The sequence below is a fragment of the Chiloscyllium plagiosum genome, unplaced genomic scaffold (genome assembly GCF_037043375.1).
Source record: "Chiloscyllium plagiosum isolate Xiang-an unplaced genomic scaffold, Cpla_swu_hap1 HiC_scaffold_22, whole genome shotgun sequence".
Classification (NCBI taxonomy): Eukaryota; Metazoa; Chordata; class Chondrichthyes; order Orectolobiformes; family Hemiscylliidae; genus Chiloscyllium; species Chiloscyllium plagiosum.
In genome coordinates this window covers 51,614,772-51,636,057 of record NW_028270160.1, presented here as the reverse complement: position 1 = coordinate 51,636,057, position 21,286 = coordinate 51,614,772, and the positions used below count along the sequence as shown (strand labels likewise).

Genomic DNA, 21,286 nt, shown 5'->3' with positions numbered 1-21,286 from the left:
AGAGTGGTTCACATGTGGAATGAGCTTCCTAAGGAAGTGGTAGGCATGGATACAGTTACAACATTTAAAAAAACTTTTGGATAAGCACATGGATAAGAAGCATTTGGAGGGATATGGGCTACGTGCAGGGAGATAGGACTAGCTGAGTTTGGGATCGTGGTTGGTATGGACTAGTTGGACTGAAGCGTGTATTTCTGTGCTGTATGACTTTATGACTCTAATGACTTGGATAATGGAAATGACTGTACTATTGCCAAGCTTGCAGATAGCACAAATATAGGGAGGAATGTAATCAGTGAGAATAATAGTCTGCTGAGGAAGAAAGACAGGTTAAATGACAGGGCAAAAACTTGGAAGGTGAAATATAATAGTAGGACAATGTGAGGTTATGCACTTTGCCAGAAAGAATAGAGCAGCTGAATATTACTTAAATGTGGAAGGACTGTGAAAAGCTGCAGCACAGAGAAATTTGGTGGGGTTCTAGTACATGAATCACAAAGAGAACACACAGGATTAGCAGGTCAGAGGGTAGGTAAATGTTTATTCAAAGGGAATGGTGTATAAAAAGGTCTTGCTCAAATTATACAGGGCATTAGTCGGATCCCAGCTGGAATACAATATACAGTTTCCATCTCCGTAACTAAGGAACTGTATACTGTCATTCCAAAGCAGGCTCACTAAACGGATCCCACATAAAGATGGATTTTCAGATGAGGAAAGGTTGGTTGGGTTGGCCTTGTGCTCAGTGGATCTCAGAAGAATGAGAGGAGGCCTTATTGAAATGTAAGATTCTTTGGAGGATTAACAGGGTTAGGAGTGGGGAGATTGTTTTCCCTTGAGGGTGGGTCTAGGACTAGAGGGTATTATGTCAACAGGAGGGATCACCAAGAATAAGCTCGACGCAAGGAGGAACTTTTTTTCCTCTGGTGGTAGTGAATCTGTGGAACTCTTTACAGCAGAGGGCCGCAGAGTCTGGGATGTTAAGGATATTTGAGGCGGAGATCAACAGATTTCTAACCATTAAGGGATACAATGGTTATGTGGATAAGGTAGGAAAATGAAGTTGAGGATTAACAGATCAGCCTTGAACTTATTGAATGGTGGAGTGGACATTCTGGGTTGAATGGACTTCTCCTGCTCCTAGATCTTATGGTTTATGCTATTACATTTTATTCACCAGGTTAGGTTAGTGCCTGAACAATTTCAGTTAGAAATTGATCAATGAACTCCCATTGTTTGTACTGGGCATTCATTTGCTCCTCATCTGCATCTTCTTGCAAACTTTGCTGGTTTTTGTCATCCGAGTTATCTTCAGTGATGATAGAAAGAGGAAACATTTCTGCCAATGCTGTGTAGTCTCCAATTTCCATCCTGCTGACAGTGTTAAAGACTTCTCTTATACAGTGGATTCTGACTGTTTTTTGCATTCCTCCACAAGTCCGGGAAGACCAGTTGAATATTTTATCAATTGTCACTCGACGTTTTGCTCCTGAGCCAATTCTTCTTTGACTGGTTCGTCTTTGGACAGGGTAAAAACAAGGACTGCAGAAGCTGGAAACCAGAGTCTGATTCGAGTGGTGCTGGATAAGCACAGCAGGTCAGCAGCATCCAAGGAGCAGGAAAATTGACGTTTCGGGCAAAAGCCCTTGCTCCTCAGATGCTGCCTGACCTGCTGTGCTTTTCCAGTCTCAATCTAATCTAGACCCTTGTCTTTGGACAGTCTTGCCATAACACTATCTCATTTGACCTGCTCACCATTCATTGTAACTTTTGAACTCCCTCTGCTACTTCAGGAAGTTTGAGGTCCAAGGATTGAGACTTGCTTAATTGTCAGTTTTCTTGATTATGAATAATGTATACATTCCCTATGATCGTACCCCCTTGTGTTGTAAGGCTGCTAATAGTATATCTTTCATCTTAAGAGCTATTCCACTGGGACTGTGTAATTTTATCTCAATAGATTGTAACTTTTGTTTCTTCACACATGCTAAATGACTAATCCAATGGTTAAACTCACCCGACATGAAGCTTAAACTTAATGAGCTATCTGCTGACATAAACATCTCTCAAACTTGAGTTGGTTCGAGGTCACCAAATTGATTTTTTTTTCTAATACCTGTGACTCTACCATAATAAAATTCTAGTATGAATAGCCAGTTGACTTGTGCTGCTCTGCACTGTGACTTACTTTTGACACATTTTCCAGAAGTGATGCATCATTTTGCAGATATTGTATTCTTTGTTAATATCTGTGCACTGCTCATGCATGACATTTTCCTGTTCTACAGCACTGACAGAGATTCTTAATATCTGTTATTTGACTTGCACTTTGTGCTAGTTTGTCACATTCGTCTTTAGGATTTTTATACCCGATTAGTTGATTGAATTCTGTTCCTCCGTGATATGTTATTCTTCTCACAGGATTTCTGTGAGAATTTTCCTACTTTCTGCTTCTAATACAACATGAATAAACTTACCCTAAAATGAAATCTTCTTTGGACTGCAATTCATCTCACAAAACTTGATAGTTAATTCCGACAACAATTCTCTCTTATGAATACTGATTACAAAGCTCCATTGTCACACCTTCATGTGGAATTGTACAGATCATTAATGAAATAATTTACTATTTGACCTGGATGCTTAACTCTTCCATTAAATCTTTCAAGAATTCCATTTGTTTGCAGCTTAAAGTAATTATTAAAAGCTTCAAAAACTCCATCAAAAACACAATACCTTTTTTTATGTTTTGAATAGTCACAACTTCTTCAGTAGTAAGTCCTATTAAACCCAAAAGTGAACTTATGTGTTCAGCTTCTAATTTATTCTCTAGCTTGGAGGCAACTCGATAACTTAAGAACTGTTTTCTCCAAGATGCCCAAGCCTGTGTTCAATTTTGATCAGTCTCTGAAGGTAAGTATTCCAGACAACATTATTTCTGCTCCCAATTCTTCCTCATGTCATTGCTATTTTCTTGTCAGAGCTTTTGAATTCTGCAGTGTCTCAGTGCTGTTTTATTCTGTTTGCCAAGCAGACTTCTAAATCCGAGACATAGCAATGCTTGTTTATTTTCCTTGAACTAAAGGTTTAAATGCTGTAACATCACAGAATCCCTACAGTGTGGAAGAAGGCCCATCGAGTCCACTCCAACCCCTCCAAAGAACATCTCACCCAGACCCAGGTCCCTACCCTTTTCCTTTAACCCATGGCTAACCCACTTAGCCTGCATACCTCTGGACGATTTAGCATGGCCAATCCACCTAACATCATTGGACTGTGGGTGGAAACCGGAGCACCCAAAAGAAACCCACAATCTGTAAACTCCACAAACAGTTACCTGAGGCTGGAATCGAACCCTGGTGTCTGGTGCTGTAAGGCAGCAGTGCTAACCACTGAGCCACCATGCCACTCTTTCAAAACGAGGCTAAACCACAGTAACTGCTTACTGAGGACTCCCTTGTGCTTTTGCTGTCAAAACTGAAGCTTCCTGCCATCTGCATATGAAAGAGAGTTTTTCTCCTTTTCACTGCCTATTAAAAAAAACACCTTTCCTATAACTTTCTTGGTGGCTGCAGCCTTTAGTCATTTATTTCCTACTAAACCACACTTTAAATAAAAGAAATTCCACTATTATTACCTCTTCAATTGTTTTTGTCTCATTCTCTTCTGGAAGACTGTCTATTTAAAACTTTGAAGTGTCCCTTAAGTCACCTTAACTTTGGATTTAGGACATAACCAGGCCTGAAACCTCAGTTTAATTTAATTTGATGGTCCTTCATTCCTCATTGTAGCTGTGCCCCATGGTATCTCCTTGCCACAGTGGCAATGCTCCTTGTGAACTGTAATTGTTCCTTCTTTTTCCAACTTATGGCTTTCATTTTGCCCAACCAGGAGTTGTTTAAACTGAAAACAATAAATGCTGGAGATCACTGAGTCAGGCAGCATCCATGGAGAGCGAGCAAGCTAGTGTTTCAAATCTAGGTGACTCTTTCCACACAGAGATCTGATACCTGCTCACTTCCTAGCTGAACCTCTATCGAGACTGCTCCAACAGATTTCACCTCCCAACAGAATGAGTACTGCCAGTTGTGACTAGCTTCCAGCTCTCACATACTGCTCACAAGGTCTGAAACAAATGTTTGATCATTAAATGCTGTTTCTCCCATGTTGATCTTTCCAATAGTTGGCTGCAGACCGTTACAAGATTCAGCTGCTGCAGATGCCCATCGTTTGTCTGAGTATTCCTTAATCACGTAAAGTTTTAAACACTGCAAGTGTTCAATATTGAAGTCCATTGGCATTTTCATACTTGGTACCTTGTGGTATTTAATAATGATGGAGGAGAAAGTGAGGACTGCAAATGCTGGAGATCAGAGTCGAAGAGTGTGGTGCTGGAAAAGCACAGCCGGTCAGGCAGCATCCGAGGAGCAGGAGAGATGACGTTTCAAACATAAGCTCTTCCTCAGGAACCTAAATCAAAGTGTGCCTAAATCAAATTCCAATCTGCCCTCCCGATCACCAAGTTGTGAGTTTTGAGATACCAACAATTACCAGCATGTGATTGGTGTAATTTCATACCAGCAAGTGAGTCTCCATAAGAAGGGGGCTCCCAAACAAGATTAGTTTTTTTACATGTTAGCAATCAGGTACAAATTACATTACAAATATAGACATTGTTACTTAGACAAGAAGAAACCCAGGATATCTGTCTTTACTCCAACAGATGCATGCTGTTCTGCATTATCCTACTGAGCCACATGGGGACATCATCAACATGGGGCGAGCTTAACGTGGTCTCCAACTTTAATCCTTTCAGAATCATTACTTCATTAAGTCATTTCCTCAATGACAGTTCTACAATTTTAGTTATCAAGCAAAAAGCATATCACACAAGATACAAATGAAACAGCACGAGATAGATGTTGTAAATGTCATCACTCACCTCTTCAAGAACGTCAGCTAGCTTGCTGAGTATTTCCTCTGAAAGGTTCTGGAATGTTGGAACACTGGAATAGAAAAATACTTCATCAATAAGAGAAACGTTCATTTTCCAGAAGAAGAATTACATATCAAACCTAATTATTACTCAGCATCAACAAAGTACTAATAGAAAGCATGAAGATGTAGGTAGATTTACAAAATACGACATAGGTACATCAGTAGGTCACTCACTCCAACAGGTCTGTTCTGCCATTCATGGCTGATCTGATAATCCTCAACTTCTGTTTCCTGCCTTATCTCCATAACCTTTGCTTCCCTCACGGATTAAAAATCTCTACCTCAACCTTAAATGTACTTAAATGATCCAGCTTCAACAGCCCATTGTGATAAATAATTCCACAGATTCATTACTCATTTAAAGAAGAAATTCCTCCACATCTCTCTCTTAACTGGATGACCCTTTACTTTGCGACTATAGCCTTTGGTGCTAGGGCAAACAATTTCCTGGTATCTACACTGTCAGGCCCTCTAAGAACATTATATATTTTAATAAAGTTATCTCTCATTCTTCTACACTCCAATAAGTACAAGCCCAAGCTACTTCAACCTTCCTCATAAGAAAATCCTTCCACACCCGGGATCTGCCTCATGAATCTGCTCTGGACTCCCTCCCATGACAGTACATATTAGTTTCAAGAAGTTGTGGTTGAATTGGTGCCTTTTATCATTTTAGCAAGACCTCCCTAATTTTATACTCCATTTTCTTTTGAAATACAGGCCAAAAATTTCCATTTGTCTCCCCTGATACCTACTGAACTTGTGATCTATCTATAAAAGATCCCCAAATCCCTGTGCTGTAACTATTTGCAGTCTTTTCCCATTCAAATAACATTCAGTTATCCTGCCCAAAGGCATAGTCTCACATTCTCCCACACTATCTTCCATCTGCCTAACTTTTGCCCACTCACTCAACCTGTCTACATCCCACTGTGGACTCATTGTGTCATCCTCTCTACGTGACTGGTTACTTATTTGTGTATCATCTGCAAACTTGGTGATAAAACATTCACCTCCATCATACGAGTCATTAATATATATTGGAAATAATTGTGGCCTCATCACTACAAGACAGCATTAGTTACAGATGGCCATCCTGAAAATGCACCCACCATCCCCATCCCAGCTCTCTGTCCTTTAGCTAGCCAATCCTCTGTCTATAATGTGCCACCTTCAACACTCTGGACTCTTTTCTTATCAAGTTGCCTTCTGTGTTGTAACCTATCAAATAACTTTTGGAAATTCAACAACTTCATCTGCTGCTTCTATCCTACTTATCATTTCTCCAAAAACCTTTTTTTTTCAGGGATGCACGATAAAGGGTGTCTCGGTGGTTAGCACTGTTGCCTCACAGCGCCAGGGACCCGAGTTCAATTCCACCCTCGGGCAACAGTCAGTGTGGAGTTTGCACATTCTCCCAGTATCTGTCTGGGCTTCCTCCGGGTGCTCCGGTTTCCTCCCACAGTCCAAAGGTGTGCAGGTCAAAGTGGATTGGCCATGCTAAATCATCCACAGTGTCAAGGGATGTGCAGGTAGGTGGATTACCAAGGGAAATGCAGGGGTAGGGTTATTCAAAGTTTGTGAGAAGATTTGTAGCTCGGGTGCTCGTTGCTGTGGTTCTGTTCGCCGAGCTGGAAGTTTTTGTTGCAAACGTCTCGTCCCCTGTCTAGGTGACATCCTCAGTGCTTGAGAGCCTCCTGTGAAGCGCTTCTGTGGTGTTTCCTCCGGCATTTATAGTGGCAAGTAGGGTTATGTGGGTATGGGTAGGATGCTTTTCAGAGGGTTAGTGTGGATTCGATGGGCCTTCTTCCACACTGTAGGGATTCTATTTCATTATGTATTTTTTGTGCACTGCTATTACATAATAGTTTAGCTCTTCCCGTGTGGCAGATGTTCAGTGAGCCAATCAATAGTTCCATTTGTTTTATCTTGCTTCCTGTTTTGAATAAGGGTGCTACACTGACATTTTTCCAAACTTTTGGGACTAGTCCAGACACTAAGGACTCTTTCAAGATTGCTATCAGTATATCCACTAATTCTGCAGCTAATTATTTTAAAATTCTAGGATGCAACACATTTGATCCAGGAGACTTATCAGCACTTAGCCAGATTAGTTTTCTTCACATGTTTTCTCTCTAGTGATGGTAATTACATTTATTTCATCCTCCCTCTCCCTTTATTACTTAGCAATTTTGGAATTCAATTAATGTCCTCTACTATGAAAATAATGCAAAGTATTTAATGCAACTCATCTGTCATTTTGCTGTTCATCAGGTGATAAGATAGTATGAGCATTGATTACTGAAATCTCCCTTTACAATTGGCACACTGTTGCAGTTTTCATAGTGGCCATAATCCCACTAAGGAGCTGCAAACTCATGTTGCTTCAAACCATGAACCATGTTTATGTTTTCTTCGGGACCACTGTTGCAATTTTAAGGAACTCTGTGCATTCACTTTCCGTAGTGATTGGAACATGGGCTAGGCTGATCTCATTGACTATGAGATCCTTGATTGAGGTTGAAACTTTATTGCTGGAACAGCACAGCAGGTCAGGCAGCATCCAGGGAACAGGAGATTCGACGTTTCGGGCACAGGCCCTTCTTCAGGAATGCTCTTTAGATTTCCTGAAGAAATCCTGAAGAAGGACCTGTGCCCGAAACGTCGAATCTCCTGTTCCCTGGATGCTGTCTGACCTGCTGTGCTGTTCCAGCAATAAAGTTTCAACTTTGATCTCCAGCATCTGCAGACCTCACTTTCTCCCCTTGATTGAGGTTGTTAACCCGGGATAATCAGGGAGCCCTGGCTGACAGAGATAAACAGGAGATTCTCCTCAGTCTGGGGACTGGCTCTGAGCCGGCTGGTCAGAGCCCATGTACTGTGCACAAGTAAATAAAGGGTGGCTTGGTGACGGGATACCAGCCTGTGTGCAATTATTTCATTTTCCATCATAAATTAGTCTCAATATTTTTCTTTGTTTGGTTTTGTTTGTTTAGATTACAATAAAACCATGTGAATTTTGAAGTTCAAATTCCATTTGCCTCACCTAAGAATTCCATTTTACTTAAGCTACATTTACTGGCACTGTTTACATACATTTTGGTATTGATGCAGTACTCAACATCAAGGCAAGACTATCACATACACACACTAAAGATGGGAGGCACGATGCGCTCTTTGAGTTTGCACCATTTGCAACTGGAGCCCGGGTGAACAATTATCCTGGTGAAATTCATTCATGAATGCACATTCACATCACTTATGTAAGCAAACTTTAACATAAGGATTGTGGAGGAAGTAGCTAGCGCAATCTAGGTAGAGTTGTCACTTCCAGGGAAGAATATGGAGCACAAGATGATAAAGTGAGACATTTCGACAATGTAGTGATATCCAGATTGGAAAAGACAGAGTAAGCTCCCAATTTAGACAATTAATCATGTACGCATAAACATTCTAATGACACAATGAATTCATTAAATTTACCCAAGCTTTCAATAATAAACCACATGTTTATCAACATTTGTGCCCGATGTTAACCATAAGCCAACTCTCACTTTTAAATCCCTTCCATAATACAAAACAAACACTGATAGCATATGCTACCTCCCATTGTCATAAACCGGACTCCAAAACTATGAGCTGATGCCCAAACTTGCACTATAAATCTAAAGAGCATTCAGTCACAAGGTCGCTCTGCTCTGTTTCATGAATTATTCGTCAAACAGTGTCAGTTGTTAATTTTTGACTGATCTTGAATGGAAATCTAGGCTAGCTGCTCATAATGTTTTTACATGGCTATGTTATGTCAGCTCTGTAGTCAAAATGAAATTAAGGACAGGACTCCCCCAGCCCTAAGTGGACAGTTGAGTGATTTATAACACCCACAATAAGGTTGTTGCTTTCCCATTCGATCTGTATCAATAGCAAATAGGCTGCTTACCCTGAGACTCAGCATGTCCCAGTTCACATGCCATACTGCGCCAAGCACTGGGAGGGTTGGTAGGAAGCCGAGTTGTGCCAGGAAGGCCAAAAATAGCTAAATACTAAAGTGGGTACTTAACATTTTTAAGCATAATGCTATATCTCTCAGTTTATCAACTGATATAGTGCAAACCAATTGCTTTATTCAGCCATCAGTATTGTTCAAAACAAATAGCAATGGAGCAAATACTTGCCTATACTGTTCCTGGTACAGAGTTGGAATGGATATTAGAATGGTCTGCAGTTTTAGCTCACAATATTTCATCCAAGAAGCACAAAGTGGGATTTTTAATCCAATGTCACTATATCATTTTTAAAGAACAAACCTTAAATATAATAATAATCCACATTCATATTAAATTTTAGTTATGCATGATAAGGAGGAAAACAGTATTTAAATAAGATTTTACACTAATTTGCATTAAACGTAGACAAAAGCTGTTGTTTTATAGAATGGGCAAGTATAGATAATCACTTTACACCAATCCCCACAACCCACAATTCCACATTTTCCATGCATGACAATGTTCTGACTTCTACCCTGTTTAGAGATAACATTAAGCAGTACAGCCAGTTGTGTGAATGAGAGCTGGAAATTACCAAGCAAACAGACTACATGGAGGGGGCAGCTCGAGTTCAATGTGGTGAAATGGGACATCAGCCAGCTTGGATCCAAGAAAGACAACATTAGAATATTATCTGAATGGAGATAGACGATGACCTGCGAGGGAGCAAATGGATGGAAGTGTTCACATACACAAATCATTAACTGTTGGAATGAAAAGCAATGACAACGCAATATAATCCACATAATAAAACCATAGACCTTTATTTGTTGTACTGTCTCTCGTTGAAACATTCAAAATACTTAAAGGGATAGACAGAAGTGAAATGTTTTCCCTGATACATAGAATTCGTAGTGTGGAAGCAAGCCATTCAGACTATTGAGTCCATATTCACTCTCTAAAGAGCATCCCACCCAGACCCACATCCTTCCCCCCCCACAATCCCTTAACCCTGCATTTTCCATGGCTAACCCATCCAGCCTGCACATCCCTGGACACAATGGGGCAATTTAGCCTGGTCAATCCACCTAATCTGCACACTTTTGGACTGTGGAAGGTCACTGGAGCACCCAGAGGAAACCCACGCAGACACGGGGATAACTGCACACAGAGTCGCCAGAGGCTGGAACTGAACTGTGCGGCAGCAGTGCGAATGACTGAGCCACCATATTACTGCTTGGCTGGGGAGTCGAGAAGCAAGAGACATTTTTAAAAATAAGGTGGGCACGGATAATTGAGTATGAATATCATACTAATCAGTACATAAGATGAAGAGAGAAGTATTATTTCAAACGGTTAAGAGTTTTTGGAATTTTGTGTCTCAGGGGGCTTTTGAAGCTCAGCATTTCATTAAAGTTTGAAGTAGAGATTGAAACATTTCTGATTGCCAATGACAAAAAAGCTGTGTGAGTAAAGGGCATTGAAGTGTTCAATCAACTATGATCACGTTTAATGGGGGAGCAGGCATGATGGGCTGAATGGACGAACTCTGTTCCTATTTTAGGGTCAATTAGAAATCAAAGGGGAGCATCGGACAGACCCAATCTGCAGCAGCAGTCAGCTTTGAACACTACCACAGAGAGGCTACTACAGGGCAAATGGAGCGAAAGAAAGCTGCTTGGTTGCTACTGTTGTAGCATGTATTTCAGTAGTTTGTATTAGCTGCCTTCGAAAAGGCTGAGGGAGAGACTCTTCACAAACCCAAACTTCATAATTATACTCAACGTGCAGCATGCTCAGTAAGGGGTGACATTAACTTAGACTGGAAAGCAGCCTTCTCTTTGAATTTTATTGATCATTCACCTTTTGAAGCAAAAGGTGAATTCAGTGGTGCAGGGAACATCCAGAAGGACAGCAGGACATCTGAGGGCAGACTGCCAAATTTAACTTGTTTCTCGGAGTATAAAAGGTCGAGAGGTAATCTAATCAAGGTGTTTCGGTTGATGGTGGTATTTGACTGGGAAGATACAGAACCCAGAATAAATGGGCATTCCCTTGCGGGAATGGGTCTCCTCCATTGTTAAATTCAAATCAGCCAAATTGTTCAGGGTTGATGTTGAAAAGCACGTTTCCACACAAACCTTTGGAGAGTCTGGAACAGATTTCCCCAAATTGTTGAGTTCACTTGGGCACTACACCGAATTAGCAAGAGAAACTCTGGTGGGATTTGTCCTGTGCCCCAAGATTAGGTTCAATGACAATCGGAAGTCTACACTATTGGGGGAAGTGGGTGGGGTGGTGCACAGTCACCAGAGATTTCTCCCCTGTTAGTCAGATAGCAGCCTGAGAGTGGGCTCTCAAATATTGGCTTTGAAAATGCAGCAGGCTGTCTCTTTGGGTATTTAAACAGGAAAGTGCCTCATGATTGAGGTCATCACTTTCCAAACTTTGCAAATGTTACTTAGAAAAGAATCCCCTCAGTAACTGACATCCCATTGCAATGGACAGGGAGAGTGGAGGCGAAATCCCATTGGGGGTAGAGTCAAGTTGTAGTTGGAGCCAGGCATGGGGGGGCGGTGGGGTCTTGAAACCTATCTGGAGATGGATTCCCCACCAGGACTACTGTGTAGGGATGAAATGTAGCCAAAAAAACTCATGTCTGTTTTCATACACATCCTTAACAAGTCCTGGGCCTCCTCTACTGCCAAATCCAAGCCACTAGAGAACTGGAGGAAGAACACCTCATCTTCTACCTCAGGACCGTACAACTACATGGTGTCAGCATCAACTTCACTTGTTTCCAAATCCCCCCTTCCCCCACCTCATCCCAGATCTAACCCTCCAACTCGGCATCGCCCTCTTGAACTGTCCTACCTGTCCATCTTCCTTCCCACCTATCTGCTCCACCCTCTCCAGTGACCTATCACCATCACCTCATCTGCATCAACTTATCGCCCTCCCAGCTACCTTCCCCCCACCCCACCCCCACACATTCCTGATGAAGGACTTATGACCGAAACAGCAACTCTCCCCCTCGTCACAGCCTGACATGCTGTGTTTTTCCAGTGTCACACTTTGACTCTCACAATCTCAGAAATACCGAAAGATCCAGCTCCCCATCTTTGTGCATATGGGGGATTCTCACCATATTTCTGCTGAGGAGGCGATGAAGCAACAGTCTAGCAATCAGCAACTTCAACGTTTAGAATAATTAAAATCCCCAAATGTCTGGGACACTCAACCATTCTGAATTGCTTAAATGAACACTTCAAACATCGCCGCTTGCCCAGAGCATGTGCCAGCAGTGCAGTGACATAACTCACCTGACCTCAAAGAAAGTAATCCACAAAAATGGAACAATTTCTGTGCAATGGACCTCCCCTTTCATGAAGCAGTGGTGAAACTGGTGACAGAATGGGGGAGTTTCCATCAACATGAAGCCTTCAAGCAGGCTAAGCAACCTTGAAGAATGCTTACAAGCAGAAAGCATGGGCTATTCTTCACTTTTTATCAATTTTACAGAGTGGCATAATCACAGGATTTGTATAGTACAGAAGGAGGTTACCCAACCCATCACACTTGCACCAGCTTTACTACCCAGTGCCAGTTCCCTTTGTCTCTATACGCCATCACTCTTCCAAAAACTATCCAATGCCCTCATTAATGCCTCAAGCCTGTCCCCACCTCATTTCCAGGCAGTGTATTCCATACCCTAACTACTCGCTGTGTGAAAAGATTTTTCTCACTTCATCTCATCCATAATCATTGCACGCACCCTTAGGAAGCTGAAATCTCAGAAACAACCCTGAAGAGCAGAATACTTAAAAAGTTTCAGAACTATAGCAATGAAAAAATTGACTTCATATAAATACTAAATTAGATTGGTTTTTCAGGACCAGAGCAAAGGGAGTTATGAGGTAATTACCCCAGTTACACCTCATTAACAAGCCTTATACAGGGCAGGGCAAGGGAAGGATTAACAGCAATTTTAAAGCATAAATGGAGACATTCTCATTGGCTAAATGATTTCTTAAATGTGCTGTGTCTGATGATTAAATACTGAAACAGCAGGTGAGCTCCAGGTGGACACAGGAAGTGCCTCAGTGAGACTCACTGGTGAAGTGCAGCATTCCCAACGACACCTGGGAACCACTGGCCCAAGACTGTCCAAATTGGAGGAGGAGCTTCCAGAAAGGCACCAAGTACCCCGAGACGTGCCGTCGGGAAAAATAAAAGCCAGGTGAAAACATCAGCAGCCCTGCCCCAAGTGTAACAGAGCTTGCAGTAGCCACATGGGTCCCTACAGCCACCTACAGACTCACCCAGAGAGTGAAAGAGAGTCATCCTCATCTGCAAGGGACCACCGATGATGAGGTGCAACCTGTGGAAATCACTGACAGTAACTTCTGGCTTTCTAAGTTTACCTGTGCGTGTACAGAGGTGCCCCAAGTTGCTCTCAATTTCATGCAGCAATGATAGTGAATAGCAGCAATTTCACTACCATTAAGACTGAAAAATTCATCTTCAGGAATTAAAACTGTTAAGTCCATGAATCCAGCTCATCTGATCCTTGCTGCTCTTCTCTTGAAAATCCCTCAGAACAGCTACACAAACCTTTATTTACACATGCACCATTGTTACTTTGTGGTGAGTAAAACTTAATACATCACATAAACTTGCACGTAAATAACGCCTGGGATCACCAGCCTGGATTCAAGACATTGCCCAGTTTCACTCTACCACACAGTCCTGGTTCAATGAATCATCCAGTCCGTTACCTTTACAATATGTAATAATTATGCAACTGATCAATTTAATGAAATGTTTTGTGGCTGTTTAGATTAATTTTATGCTTTACTCAACTTCTAAAATCAGTGCAGAGCAAACAACAGATCAAAATGTTCTAGGTTTTGAGAAATAACCAAACGACAAGCCACGATTGGCTATGGAAAAAAAAATATCAGAGCAGGAATAACACATTAATGGCTTGCAGATTGCAAGAGAGATAAAATAAAGGATCAAATCCGATATTGCACTCCATCAAATGCAGGTTTCTCACAAGCTTAATGTGGGTGAAAAGGAAATGAAGGTTGATCAGGATTTCCCTTTGTAATTAAAAATTGCTGCATAGAAAGTGCCCCACAGTATGAGTTCCTGTAATTGCTGATCACAGCTGATAATTCCAAATGTGAAGAACAGATGAAGTCCATAGGTGGTGCTGTTTACAAATGTCAGCCTTGAAAATATCTCTCCAAGCACCCAAGGGGAGATCTTCTCCAGTTATAATGGGGAACATAGCAGTGTTCGTGGACGGGAAATCCTTTAGCTGATCAACCAGGATTTTCCTCCAAACGTGACTTGATGCGAAACAATGTATTCACGAGAAACTTGAACAGATACATTGTGATAAAATACAAATAGGGGACTTTGTGCCATCATCGCCAGTCCAATCAGAAGGGGTGCAAGAAACAATGATTCTAGCACTGAGAGAGGGTTATTGCAGAGAATGAGACATTGTGGCTTAAGGTAGTTTCTTGCAACAGTGACCAATCCCATTGGTCAAGAGGCAGAATTTAAAACTTTAAAGAACACTTTAAAAAGTTCTTCAGACTGCTCTATGAATCACACAATGTTGGAGTGAAATGCAAAAACAAATACTCAACTCCTGCCCTTGATACCAAAACTGACCTGAGTGATGGGATGGGTAGAGGTCCTGGTCTACCAGAGATCTGATACCACAGGGACCGTGAAGAAAATCTTCACCCTGGGACCTCTCTCCAATTACCTTATCCCCGGAGCAAAACAAACTCTTCAACTATTAGTGTAGCATGCTGAATGCTTTAATACAGTTAAATTGTTCAGTTTAGTGACAATGCTTTTTTAAAATTGTTGTTGCTCTTCGTGTAAGAAAACTGAAGTTTCCATTCTAAGTGCTACTTGAATCAATTGAGAGTCAACTTAATCCTAAATCAGGAGAAAAACGGTTTGAATACAATTCAGGTTTGCCCACATCACTTGCCATTTTAGAGGTGAAATTCCATCTACTATTTTGTTAGTATCAGTCAAAGTGACCATAAAGTTGACAGAAGATTGTAAAAGCTAAATCACTTCTCTAATATGCTTCCGGGTAAGAAGCCTGCTGGTCTGGTCGATGCATTGTTCCCAGCACACAGAAATGTGCTCAGCTCTAACCATCCACATAAGTGATACAGCCACCAGTCATGTGTATTGTATTAACATCAAGTTACTTCCACTCGGTTATATCAACCCACTCTCAAGGCGACCAGTAATGCCAGCACTGCTGTCTTCTCGCGTCAGGGGATCCAAGATCGATTCCAGCCTCAGACGACTGTCTGTGTGGAGTTCACACATTCTCCCTGTGTCCACGTGGGTTTCCTCCTGGTGCTCCGGTTTCCTCCCACAGTCCAAAGGCAGGTGGGTTGCCTGCGCTATATTGTCCCGCAGTGTCCAGGGATGTGCAGGCGCATTGGATTAGCCATGGGCTTATGCCCGAAACGTCGATTCTCCTGTTCCTTGGATGCTGCCTGACCTGCTGCGCTTTTCCAGCAACACATTTTCAGCTCTGATCTCCAGCATCTGCAGTCCTCACTTTCTCCTTAGCCATGGGAAATGCAGGGTTACAAAGTAGGAGGGTAGGTCTGGGTGGAATGCTGTTTGGAGGTTTGGTGTGGACGCGATGGGCTGAATGGCCTACTTCCACACTGTAGAGATTCGATGTAGATATAAATAATCTAATGGCAGTACCTGAAGAAAAATAGGATGTCCTAGAGTCATAGAGATGTACAGCACAGAAACAGACCCTTTGGTCCAACTCGTCCATGCCAACCAGATATCCTAAATTAACCTTGTCCCATTTGCCAGCACTTCGCTCATATCCCTCTAAACCCTTCCTATTCAAATATCCATCCAGATGCCTTTTAAGTGTTGTAATTGTACTAGCCTCCACCACATCCTCTGGCAGCTCATTCCATACACGTACCACCCTCTGCATGAAAACAATGCCTCTCAGGTCACTTTTATATATTTCCCCTCTCACCTTAAACCTGTGCATTCTAGTTCTGGACTGCCTCATCCCAGGGAAAAGACTTTCCCCACTTATCCTATCCAAGCTCTAATGATTTTATAAACCTCTATAAGGTCATCCCTCAGCCTCCAATGCTCCAGGGAAAACAGTCCCAGCCTATTCAGCTTCTCCCTAAAGCTCAAATCCTCCAACTCTGGCAACATCCTTATAAATCTTTTCTGAACCCTTTCAAGTTTCACAACATCCTTTTGATAGGAAGGAGACCAGAATTGCACACAATATTCCAAAAGTGGCCTAACCAACATCCTGTACAGCCGCAACGTGACCTCTCAACTCCTATACCCAATGTTCTGACCAGTAAAGGAAAGCATCTCAAATGCCTTCTTCACTACCCTAGCAATCTGTGACTCTGCTTTGAAGGAACTATGAATCTGCAGTCTAAGGTCTTTATGTCCTGCCCATGCAATAAAACCACCAGAGACAGACAAAGTGTTCTGAAGAACGGTCATACTGGACTCCAAACATTAACTCTGTTTCTCTCTCCACAGACACTACTCCACACCTGGAGTTTCTCCAGTATTTTGTTCATTTGCTTCAAATTTTCCACAGTATTTTGCTTTAATATGATCGCTGTTTCCTTTGTCTTTATGTACCTGCATAAAAATGACAGTACTTCAAAAATAACAACTGGTTTTGAAGTGCTTTGAGAGTTCCGGATGAAGTGGTAGGTGTTATTGAAACACCACTTCTTTTAGTCGAAGGCAGATTTTCTTTCAAGGTCAAGTTGTTCTCCTGTAATTGAGGAGGAATACTTAGGTGTACGGCTTAGTTGATTTAGAAAAAGAGTTTATACTGTGATTTTCTGCTTCACTTATTTGGACACTGGGGCTTGCAGATTCAGAACCTCTCAGTTCAGTGTGTGTTCAGTCCTGAGTTTCATCTTGTGCTAGATTTGCAAGTGTACATAACTTTAGCTTCCATAATGTCAAACAGTGGAGAAGTCAATAACTGGAATTCTCCTATTCCTCTCAGTTTGATAAGCTAAAACAGTTCTTGCGTAGAGGGAATCATAACTGGCTTCTGAGTTCCATCATTATCACTATTCTGACAATTGTCATGTACAAAGAAAAAAATCCCTTTAAAAATGCCACGGTACTTACTTTGACACAAGTGCTTATAATAAAACTGACAGGATCTGGGAGAGACAATTTATTAAATGTGAAATGATTGGTAGAATCAGATGAAAAGGCTGGCGAGGCCCATCTCAATATTGAGATCATTCCGCTTCAAAGTTCATGCTTTTCACAAGCTCATTGCGAGATTCTCCCGCAGACAGATATGAAATTGCTGGCAACTACAGTGTGTTCTGGTATAACGCGACAGTTGCGTTCCTCTGCAGCCCCGCACTACAGAAAACCAATATAGAAAATTGCACTGTAAAAGATCACCAGATAAAATTGCTATACCCATTCAGTGGAAAATTTGCATTATCCAAACAGGACCCACTATTCATCAATCGCATTACAGCCAATTCGCGTTGACAAAACACACATTATACCAGAATGATCTTGCTTGCTAAGTGCCTTGTTAATGGCACAATTTATTAATACAGAGGGACCTCAATTATCCGAACGAGATGGGCGGGCACTATTTCGTTCAGATAATTGATTATTCGGTCAATTGATTTTCTCTGGGGCTCGGAGTTTTCTGTGAAGTCTGCTCCCCTTTCAGGAGACTAGGCAACAGCACACCCCATCCCGTCCCCCAAACCCCATCCACCCACTCTGCCCGCCCACACCCATCCCCAACACCATCTGCCCACCCCCACCCCCACCCCCCTCCCAACACCGTCCACTCCCATCCTGCACCCCTGTACAACCCTTACCCACCGTCTGTCCCCCGTCTGCGCTGTCATCCCTTCCCCCCTCCGCCGACACCCAATTTTATGACAGGTTCCACCTCTGCCCTGTACAGGACAATGTTGGAGAGATTATCTGGGGAAGCAGGGTTCAGGGTACACCCTTATGTAGGGCTCCAGAGAAAGTGTGGGGGGGGGAGAGAGACAGAGGGGGCTGGAGGTTAGTCTTTTAGAGACTGTCCAGGACAGTTCTCGTCAGCATTTCAGTGAGCTAAGTTCGTTTTTGATCATTGTACCTGTAAACAAAAGATGTGATCAGGGTTGAAACAGCTCTTTGACGTAATGTTTCTACTGGGGCCCTGAGATCCCCTTTGGATAATCCGAAACTTGGATAATTGATATTCGGATAATTGAGGTTCCTCTGTATTAAGCCTTCCATCTTACCCAACAAGCTCAATGCCAGGAAAATCTGGCAAGGAAGGCAGCAGACTCAGTGCACCACACGCTCCAAACAACATCAATGCTGCCTACAATCAAACAGTAGCCCATAGCATAACCCATGGGCATCAGTCGCATGTGCCCCTCATCCATAAACATTAGCATCTGCCAATCCCTCATGATCACCCTGGCACTTCCACTGTTAACTGGCAGCACTCTGGAAGGTGCTTCAGTAATGAGCATTTGAAAGGCTGCAGCGGAGATAGAGAAAATCTGCAAACATAGATGGGCACCCAGCTTGCAGAATGGACCAGACTGCATCTCAAGCTGTCTGCTTGTTCTCTCAGCACCTGAGAGACGGATGCTGGATGCTCATAGAGCCACTCAGCTGGAGACAGGGGAGGGAGAAGGTCAGGGTGGGGTCTTGCAGCCGTTGGATTGAGCCTCCAGCAGTACAATTGTGAAAGTGGGAGCAGGCTTGAAAAGGGAGGGGTGGGAGGGGGGGGGGGGGGGGGGGCATATGATAAAAACGGCTGGGAAGGGTGTCATCTGTGGATTGCTGTCCATAGTCAGGAGCACCATGGATTTGGAGGGTTTGAAGGGGTACTGTTTTGCCTGAGGATTGCAGCCATTTGCAAAGGAACACTCAGTGCCGCCTCCCATCAAACTGGAAATGGAAGGAGTGCAATTTAGTAAAGGGGCAGGTGAAACGGTCTCAGGCTGGAACATGCAAAACTCTAATGGCTGTTTTAGGCATAGCCCTGGATGCCTCTTTTGATGCTTCAGATTAGACAAGGAGAAACTTCCTATTTACAGGAGAACTGAGAACCACACCGCCCCAGGAGAGGCAATGATAACTGAGGAAACTCTGATTTTAAAAAAAAAATAGATCGTGTTTTTCAGGTCTGAATTGCACTGCCTGAGGGTGTGGTGGAGGGAGTTTCAATCGCAGCTTCCAAGCGACATGAACAATGAGAAGAAAAATTTGACGGGCTGTGGGGAAAGGCAAGAGTGTAGCACAAGGTGTATTGCACTTGCAAGCAGACAGCACAAAGGTGGTATGCTAAATGGTGCCCCCTTGTGGTGTAATCATGCTGTGTTTCTACCAAGACTGCAGGCTCAATGAATGAGTGGGAACTGCCTGCTAAATAGGACAGTGGCACGTCAATTCCTTGCAACAGAGCATTCATTGATAATGGTTTGATTTCTATGAATGCCACTTCGCTTTCACTCCTACGTGCTATGATTGAATTAACCGCATCAGAAATGTACTTAATTTCCCCACAACAAAGAAAGAATTGTGTTCCAACCAGACTCCCACCAGACAAGTGTGACATCAGATGCTACAGATTACAGATTACATTACAGTGTGGAAACAGGCCCTTCGGCCCAACAAGTCCACACCGACCCGCCGAAGCGAACCCACCCATACCCCTACATTTACCCCTTACCTAACACTACGGGTAATTTAGCATGGCCACTTCACCTGACCCTGCACATCTTTGGACTGTGGGAGGAAACCGGAGCACCCGGAGGAAACCCACGCAGACACGGGGAGAACGTGCAAACTCCACACAGTCAGTCGCCTGAGGCGGGAATTGAACCCGGATCTCTGGCGCTGTGAGGCAACAGTGCTAACCATTGTGCCACCGTGCCGCCCACCAGAGGATGGAAGAGGATGTTGTCCACAGTATCTATGACTGACATTACAGAGAATATACCCTCACTTTAAAATGGTGCTGCACATATCAGCTGAGCACTTTTTAAACTTACTGAGAGATGTTTTTAAATCTCTTCCTAGCAGTATACCTCATCCCTAGTCTGTAGTCTTCCCCAGCTTGACAATCATCTACGATTTCCAGTCTCCTCTGGTCCTTTGTAATTACTCCAATTTACATCACTCAGCTGTAATTTCAGTTGCCGAGCTTCTAAAATCTAAATGCAGTCCATAAACTTCTCCCCGTCTCTTTTCTCCTTGAAGATGATCTTTAAAAATCTATCTCTTGACAAAGTTTTTGGTCCAGTCTATATGTGACTTCATTTCCAATGCTGTCTGATGATGTTTCCATGAGGTATCTTTATTCTGTATACCCACAATTTGTTGTCATTGTTGATTTAACTATACTGTGTGACAAACAACTGGAACAGGAGACAAGTGAATGGTCTTTTTAGAAGGGCAGGCTCTGTTAAAAAAAGCCACTTTATAAATCCAATATCAATTGATGAAAATGAAACCTTTTTACAAATCGAGCATCTAATTATTGGAAGCACTTTTAGAAAGCAGAACAACCAAACCAGTTTAGAAATGGGTGTAATTCATTTGAAGTTCCAATCACTTTTGCAACGCATGACTGTCATGTTGTGCACAGCAAGATCCCACAAATAGAAATGCAACCCGTGACCATTTTCTTTTGGGAAAAGAGATGTGTTGAATGAGGGAGAAAAATGTCTATGACACCAAGGGCAACTTCCCAAAAGAATGCCATGCAATTGTTTATTAATCTGAGGGAGAAATTGAGGTCTCAATTTTGTAATCTCATCAGAAAGATGACAGCGCAGCACTCCCTCGATCCTGCACCTGGCTGTCAGTTGAGATTCTGTGCTCAGGGCTCTGGTGTGAGCCCCAATCCCATAATCTTCTGACTGAAAGCAAGCATTGCTACCAAGTGAGTGTGACTGACATTGTATAGATCTTTATGATAGCATTCACAAAACCTATTCTGAGGAATAGAAATACAGCTGGATATCAGAGACCACAATTTGATTGGGAAATAAGGAAATATTTCTCTTGGGAAATAAGACAGGTCAAGTGAGTGAGGTGGGGGAGCACTTTGGTGTCAGTGATCATAATTCTATTAGTTTTAAAATAGTTATGGAAAAGGACAGACCTGATCTAAAGGATCAAGTTCTAAGTTGGAGGATGGCCAATTTTGACGGTGTTAGGCAAGAACTTGCAAAAGC

The 21,286-nt window shown here is 42.5% G+C and overlaps 1 protein-coding gene across 2 annotated transcripts in view; it reads right to left on the bottom strand.

Moving 5' to 3' along the window:
* The window catches only part of prkg1b (protein kinase cGMP-dependent 1b), a 750,557-nt gene that overhangs the window by 270,849 nt on the left and 458,422 nt on the right, over positions 1 to 21,286 (bottom strand). For both annotated transcript variants that reach the window (XM_087999056.1, XM_087999057.1), the window contains exon 5: positions 4,943 to 5,006. In XM_087999056.1, coding sequence (XP_087855182.1) covers positions 4,943 to 5,006 — 64 coding nt within the window. The remainder of the gene's footprint in view (positions 1 to 4,942; positions 5,007 to 21,286) is intronic.